This window comes from Lithobates pipiens, unplaced genomic scaffold (genome assembly GCF_037356315.1).
Source record: "Lithobates pipiens isolate NorthernLeopardFrog02 unplaced genomic scaffold, aLitPip1_a1.2 Scaffold_16, whole genome shotgun sequence".
Taxonomy (NCBI): Eukaryota; Metazoa; Chordata; class Amphibia; order Anura; family Ranidae; genus Lithobates; species Lithobates pipiens.
In genome coordinates, this window is record NW_027507748.1 from 499,836,920 (window position 1) to 499,845,162 (window position 8,243).

Here is an 8,243-nt window from a genome sequence, read left to right on the forward strand (position 1 = left end):
GTCACTCCCGCGCATGTGCACGGGAGTCGACAAATTAGGCAAATCCATTCTTGGACTTGCCGCATTTAGTGCGCCTGCGCGCCGCTGTCTACGGCGCATGCGCCGTAGACAGCGGTGCCCATTTTCGGGCAAATATCTCCTAAACCATATAGGTTTAGGAGATATTGCTTGGACCTACAGGTAAGCCTTAATCTAGGCTTACCTGTAGGTCAAAGTGGTTTGAAGGGGTTTACTTCCTCTTTAACTTTGCGTGGCGTGGCTGTGTGTTAGTGACTGAACACTGATCTCTGCCCCAATCACATGTAGCAGAGATCAGTCACTTGTTGCTAGGCAGAATGGGGAGATGCTGTTTATGGCATCTCCCCGTTCATCCGCCCAGCGAGACGATCGCGGGTATCCCCACAGCGATGGAGCCCGCGGGACCCCCGACCGGACTCATGGGGGTCCCGACTGGCGGCACGCACGCGATGGCAGGGTGGCATATAGAAATGCCCATACCTGTACGCCAATATGCCTGCCCGTGGCATTCTGCCGACGTACATTGTCGTGCGCCGGTCAGGAAGTGGTTAACTGACAATTGGACGCTCCTGCGATGTACTACCCAAATTAAATGTATGCCCTTTTCCCGCCACATATAGAGCTTTTATTGGTGGCATTAGATCACCACACTGGGTTTTACATATTTTGTTATTGAAAAAAAGAGTTAGGGCCGGTTCACACTGCGGGCGATGCGAGGCGACACCGACTTGCCTCCCCGCGACCTGCCGCGACCTCAGCGGCGATTTGCAAATGACTTCTGTATAGAAGTCAATGCAAGTCGCCCCGAGGTCGCCCAGAAGTAGTACAGGAACCTTTTTTCTGAGTCGGAGCGACTCGAGTCGCTCCTCTCAGAACGGTTCCATTGTACAGAACGGGGGCGACTTGTAAGATAGCGGCGAGGCGAGTCGTGTCGCCTCGCATCGCCCGCTGTGTGAACCGGCCCTAAAGTATAAAAAAAAAATATTTTGTTATGGTGGCTGGACTTAACCAGCTTGCGGACCTGCCACCATATGTGGAGGGGTCCAAATCCACAAGTGGTTAATGCAAAAGACACAAGAAAGGTAATTTACACCATACACAGTTCACACAAGCGCCTAATTAGAAAGGTGGACTGGACAGTGGACATTTATATGAATATTTATTTACTCGGCACAATCCCAATCGTGTCTTTTATATTTTATTATGGACCAAAAAAGCATACCTTTTTCTTAAAATGAATTTGGTTAATAAAAAAAAAGTGAAAATCTTGGGCTAAATGAAAAAAAGTGCCTAATCCAAAAATTCCATTTGCATTTCATACTACTGGTTCATTCTACAATTGTTTCCTGTGTTGATGTCATTTTCAGATTACAATTGTCGATTAATTATGGAACCCGTTTCTCTTCTCTCTTTGTTTTGCAGCTCCATTGCACGTAAACGCAGGCAGTCGGGTCGCAGAGGGAAGCGGGTGCCTCTCCTCCCCCATGAGGCGGAGCTTTTAGAGGGCATAGGGGAGGAGGAGATCAGCCAGCTCCTGTCTCATCAAGGTTGGTGTCAGCATTACATTGTGCAGGAGGGTTTTTTGATTGGCAAGCATCGGCCATTCACCATGTTGTGTTTGATTTTATTTAAAGATCGTATCCAGGAGCGCCGCCGGAAGCCGAGGCCGGAGGAGGAGTCCTCGTCATCATCATCCTCTGCGTCAACACCCAGTAAGTACAGTAGTACTGTAGTAGTGACACTAATACAGGATCCTTTTCCATTTGTCCAGCCTTCCATTGTCGATTCCAATGTCATTGCTTCTCACTCAAGCAGTGACAGGTGGAGCCTCTATGATGTTCTGTCAGGTAACGCAAGCGCTTGTGTAATTTACGTAATCTGACAGAACGTCGCCGCTCTGAACTGAGGCGCCTGATCAGTGTCGTGCACCTAGCACTCGCCGCTGGAACCAGGACAGGTAAGTGCCTCCCTGTTTTTATTTTTTTTTTACTGTTTTTGTAATTTATTTTTGGATTGCCATGCTAATGGATAATTATTTAATTTTATCTTTATACAGTATTTATAGTAATATCTTTAAAGCTTGAACATTGTAAAGTTCATCATTTCTCCTTTATTATTAAATAGGTCTCGTCATCATGCAGTCAGAAGGGGAGACTGAGGAGGAGGAAGAGGCTGAGGCGGCAACGCCCACATGTAAGTTAGTATAATCTTGCTGGTATATCTGCTGCTGAGTGATCATACATGTTTCAATGTTTTTGTACTAATGTGTGTGAGATTGTTGTACACTGCAGATTGTAATTGTCTTTTCTATATTAAATTGATCAACAGCTGCTGAGCAGGAGGTGGAGGAGACCTGCCCTGGAGAGGCTGCTGGGGATGCGCCGGAATGTGACCAGCCAGACGCGGCAGATGCAGGGAGTAAGTACAACTTTTTTAGTGTTTTCCAGGGAAATAGTATTTTAAATATGAAATGCTGGTGGCATACACTGACTGCTCTGTACACACTCAGCCCGCCCATTACATGGCACAGTAAATCGTTCCTTCGCTGTCTGCAATTTTAAGGACAGGATGATATGATATCAGCGTTCAGTTCAGCTCTTCCTGATAACCCCTGAGCTCCCTGGAATGTCCCCCATCCCCTGATCACTGCACAGCAGGTTGGAAGCAGAGGATGTGTGTGAGTGATGATCAGTGTCCAGCTACACACACAATGCTATTACTGATATCAGTGCTGTGCAGGGCAGTCATTGTGTTGGCTCTGTTTGTTTCTTTCTTCTGCTGGCGACCAGGCTGCTGCCTATTACTAGTCCATAGGGATTCTCCAGGTTACTGCTGCTGATACTAGTGCAGCATGCCATTTACTAGAACTGGGCTGTATTTTCCCTCACTTGCAGCATCTGAAATTGTCTTTTTCTCCTCTCCCTTCCACCAGCAGCTGCAGGAGAAAAATATAGCCAATAATTTCTAAAATGCTGCCCCCCCCGAGGTCTGCACACCCGCTGTGCCCATTATGAGGGGTTCCCATCATCCCTGTGCTAATTTCTGGGGTCTTTACAACTGCTGTGTCCATTATGAGGGGTTCTCACCATCCCTATGCTGAGTTCCCGGGTCTGTACACCCACTGTGTCCATTATGAGGGGTTCTCACCATCCCTGTGCTGAGTTCCCAGGTCTGTACACCCGCTGTGCCCATTATGAGGGGTTCTCACCATCCCTGTGCTGAGTTCCCGGGTCTGTACCCCCATTGTGCCCATTATGAGGGGTTCCCACCATCCCTGTGCTGAGTTCCCAGGTCTGTACACCCGCTGTGCCCATTATGAGGGGTTCTCACCATCCCTGAGCCAAGTTCCCAGGTCTGTACACCTGTTGTGCCCATTATGACGGGTTCCCACCGATAGGCTGCAGTGATGGAGGTGACACTGCATATAGGTATCACTCAGTGCCCATGGACACTGATAGGTGGTACTGAAGGGCCTGCACTGATTATCAGTGCCTTAAATTATCTGTGTACATATCCCCTGTACAGGGCCAGTGCTACCTATAGACAAGGTAGGTGCTGGCCTAGAGCACACATCAATCCTGGGTGCCTTACCGATGCCCCCACCCACCACCTCCAGGCTCAGTGACGGACTCCACCCCCAAAATGTTAGCAATCTATAAAAAGGTGGTGTATACATGGGCAGGGCAAAAGGGGTGGAGTCAGTGGTGGGGCCAAAGGGGCGGCAAAATTAGGTTTCGCCTAGGGTGTTAAACTCTTTCCTCATGATGTCTGATTTTGATTTAGTGATGTCCAGTTCATGAATGATTCGTTCTTTTGAATCGATTATTTTCAGTGAACTGGATGTCGGATGAATCGATTTATCTGAGTGAACTGATTCGTTTGAAACACTTCACTCTGTGCACTCACTCAGTACACTACAGTACATACATAGCAGAGCAGGCCTGGTAATATGATCCTTGAGTGAGATCAGCTGACTCTAAGCACAGGACACTCAGGAACTGGATACAAACTTAAAACAAGAGTCAGGAGTTCATTCACAGTACACCGAGTTAACCACTTCAATACCGGGGGGCACTTAAACACCTTCCTGCCCAGACCAATTTTGAGCTTTCAGCGCTGTCGCACTTTGAATGACCATTTGCGCGGTCATGCTACACTGTACCCAAATGAAATGTTTATCATTTTTTTCCCACAAATAGAGCTTTCTTTTGGTGGTATTTGATCACCTCTACGGTTTTTATTTTTTGCGCTACAAATAAAAAAAATACCGAAAATTTTCAAAAAAAAAATATTTTTTTGTTTCAGTTTCAAAACTTTTTAAATAAGTACGTTTTCTCCTTCACTGATGGGCACTGATGGGGCTACACTGATGGGCACTGATAAGGCGGCAGTGTTGGGCACCAATGAAGTGGCACTGATAGGCGGCACTGATGGGCGACACGGACGGACACTGATAGGTGGCACAAATTGGCATGGATGGGCGGCACGGATGGGCGGCACAGATGGTCGGCACAGGTGGGCATGGATAGGCGGCACAGGTGGGCATGGATAGGCGGCACAGGTGGGCACTCATAGGCGGCACAGGTGGGCACTCATAGGCGGCATTGGTGTTATGCTATAGTAATGGATGCCAATCAGTGCCAAACAATAATGCATGCCAATCAGTGATGCCCATTGTGGGCACTGATTGGCATCCATTATGGGCACTGATTGGCACCCATTGTGCTAACTGGCATCCCTGGTGGTCTAGGGAGGATTACCTTTTCCCTGGTGGTCTGGTGGTGTCCCTGGTGGTCCAGTGTGGTCATCCTCGGGGGGGCTGTGCTGATAATCGATCAGCACAGACCCACCCCTGTCAGAGGAGCAGCCGATCGGCTCTCCTCTACTCGCGTCTGACAGATGCGAGTGAGGGAAAGCCGATCACCGGCTCTTCCCATTTACACTGTGATCAGCCGTGATTGGACACGGCTGATCACGTGGTAAAGAGTCTCCGTCTACGAGTACGACTACGACTCTTTACCGAGATCGTAGTTGCCGGGTGTCAGACTGACACCCCGCAACAACGATCGCCGCGATGCGTGCCCCCGGGGGCGTGCAGCGGCTCATAATCCTGATCACGTCATAATACATCCGGTCAGGATTATGAAACCACTTTGCCGCCGTCAATTGCCTATAGGGTGGGCGGCAAGTGGTTAAATAAAGAATCATACAAGTTGTTACCGAGTTAAAGAGTAATATCAGTTTTTAGAACCCAGTACACTGAAAGAATCACGAGTCACCACCAGTAAAAAAAATACACTAAACCAGTGATCAGGTGGTATGGACAGCCTCAGGCCCTTTCACACTTGTGCGACTAGTCCTGCGACTTGAGACTGCAAAGTCGCATGACAAGCCACACACCATGATTACCAAGGAGTTCAGTTCATATCTGTAGTTTTTGTACTACTTTTGTCTGACTTTGATGCGACTTGTGGCAGAGACATCAAGATTACACAAACATTGCTTCAAGTCATGGCAAAAATCATGGCAAAAGCATTTGACTTTCAAGTCGCACAAGTGTGAAACTAGCTCATGGTAGTGGTAGTAAAATCTGATCATCGTTCCTGCGCATGCGCTGTAAAGGCTACGGGCAAATCTGATGGCTAGCAATGTTAACTGGAAAGTTGGCCCATCAGAATGCAGTTCACATGCACAAAAACCCACTTTTCATTTAGGCTCCATTTCCACTTCTGCAACTTGTCCTGCGACTTTGTACTCTATGATTTCCAATGAGTATTATATTTGTATCTGTGCGACTTCAAAGTAGTCCCTGCACTACTTTGGTCCCACTTTGATGCAACTTGAGATCCATAGACCTCTGGAATACACAGGCATTGCTTTAAAGTCGCATCAAAATTGCAGCAGAATTGTACAAATTTCAGGCTGTGTTGGCCTGAAAAGCCTGAAAGTTGCACGATTCTGCCGTAACTTGAAGCCATGCCTGTGTATTCTGGAGGTATATGGACCTCAAGTCACATTAAAATGGCCTAAATGAAAAGCAGGGTTAGTGTGCATGTGAACTGCATTCTGAGTCAACTTCACAGTTAACATTGCTATCCATCAAATTTGTGGAAACCTAGGCTCAGGGCCAGTTCACACTGCTGCATAGTGCAAAATCGCATGCGATTTGCACTGCAGTGCAAATTGCAGGCGATGTCCGTGCAATGAGATTTCAGCCATACAGATAGTATGACTGAAATCGTATCGCATTCGGACTAAACTCGCACTGGAACCTTTTTTGTTTCCGCACCAGAATCGGATCGCATGGCACCCATGCGATCTGATTCATGTCCAAACTGACACTTTGCAGTGCGACATGCTAACTGAAATGGGGGTGTCATTAACATTGTATGACACTCCCCAGCAGTTCGCATATGTCGTTGTGAACTGTTGTGCGAGTCGGGTGCGATGGAGGAACCCGTAGTGGAATCGCAGGGTTCCCGCATCGCACAAGTGTGAACCCAGCCTAACACAGTTGTTTGCGTATCACCAAAATTCATGACACTGAGCTAATCTGACAATAGGCTAGTGCTCTGCGCCGATGAACTAAAACAAAGTAACCGTCCCCATGTTACCATGTTATGTATGGTTAGAGTGCAGAAGCCATGTGTAATGTTAATGTATGTATTGTATTATCTATCTAATGTATTTGCTTTTCCTCACAGGTGAAGTCTTCATCCTGGAACTCCACCCGGTGGATGAGGAGTCCAACCTGCCCGCGTCTGGTTGGCCTGACCGTCCTTCCTCAGCAGCTTCTCCAGGGCCCTTCCATCCTCCAGTATCCCCCCCCCCACCTGGATACAGCCATGGGTGCTGCCTCCTCCTCCTCCTCCGTGCCTCAGGCCGCGGTTTCCCCCCCCCTCCCCCCCCCCTCCAGAGCCACATATAGATTATCTGCGGCGCATTTTGGAGGTCCAAGAAAGGCAGTACGCCTATATCAGGAGGCTAGGGCATTCCTTGGGCCTCCACAATCGCCACCAGTATGTGGCTCTGGAGAGGTGCCGAAGGAGCCTTCGGCACCTTGGTGAGCAGATGACTGGGATGAATATGTCCCTACAGCGTCTGCTCACCAGGTCGGGGGAGGATCAGGAGGATATGTAAATAGTTTTTTTTTGTTTATTTGTACATATTTTTGTATGTTTTTATATTTTGTTACATTAAAAAAAATTGTTGTTTAAAACTACTTGTTTTCTTGAATTTTGCTTTCCTAGTTCGATTCATTATGATATGTATGTGATGTTGTTTCTCTAAATTAACTACTCCATTTATAGTTATAAACTTAGTAGAGGCCTTATAATTGTGCTTTTCCTACATTTAACCATCAGGCTGAACTTAGAAAATTTAAGAGATTTCTCTCTACACTATTTCACTGTGCAGAGGGTAATCCCATGTATATTGTGTCCAGCAGTGGCGAAATTATCAGAGTCGCAACAGTCGCAAGCGGGACTGGGCCCTGTAGTTAACAATAAAAGTAGTGTGTATCTATCACAATATAAGAAAGGATTACGCTAGACAGGGTATTAATTACAGAACCGATCTTAAATATATTCTGGCGCTCTACATGTTTCGTGTTTTGGTCAACGCTTCCTTAGGAGCTTTATCAATTTTTTACATTTCTTCATGGGGGCACCCCAAGAGAAATATGCAGGAAGAAAAAGGAGAACCACAAGAAAGTATTTCTCTAGGCAGATAGAGCGATTTTCACATCGACATCACACTTTAATATGTATAGGAGCCTGTGGTTGGCACTTGGCATAAGGGCTTTAGATATTTATGGTATAAGGCATCAACGGGAGGTGATTTTGCACCATACTCTCTTAAATTCAGTTAGCCAATTCCTGTATCTTCTCCAACAAGGTAAAATGTAGGCGAGCTTGTCTCAATAGCTTCAGGGTTCAGAGGGGGACCTTTGAGCCCCTTGGGTGTCTTCCTCTACCGGGAGATAGGGCCCTGTAGTTCACCACTTCAGGGGGCCCACTGGCCGCCCGCCCGACGCGTGAAGGGCCCACCTGCCTGTCGGGGGTTTGTGTCTGTTAGGTTCATGCCGCGGGGAGGGGGGCTTTCATCAACTGTGAGGGGAGAGACTGTGAGAGAGAAGCGCTCCGCCCCCGCCTATCCATAGGCAGAGATACTGTAAGGGATGTGGAGCAGACACTTAAAAAACTGGGCTGACCAATTCATTGAAG

At 47.4% G+C, this 8,243-nt stretch overlaps 1 protein-coding gene across 1 annotated transcript; it reads left to right on the forward strand.

Annotated features, from left to right (window-relative positions):
* The first annotated feature begins 305 nt into the window (after positions 1-305).
* Positions 306-6,968, forward strand: LOC143983422 (uncharacterized). The gene is made up of 5 exons (XM_077483100.1): positions 306-1,565; positions 1,653-1,730; positions 2,143-2,211; positions 2,347-2,436; positions 6,723-6,968. The coding sequence occupies exons 1-5, from the start codon at positions 1,373-1,375 to the stop codon at positions 6,944-6,946; spliced, it is 654 nt and encodes a 217-aa protein (XP_077339226.1). The 5' UTR covers positions 306-1,372; the 3' UTR covers positions 6,947-6,968.
* Positions 6,969-8,243: the final 1,275 nt, after the last annotated feature.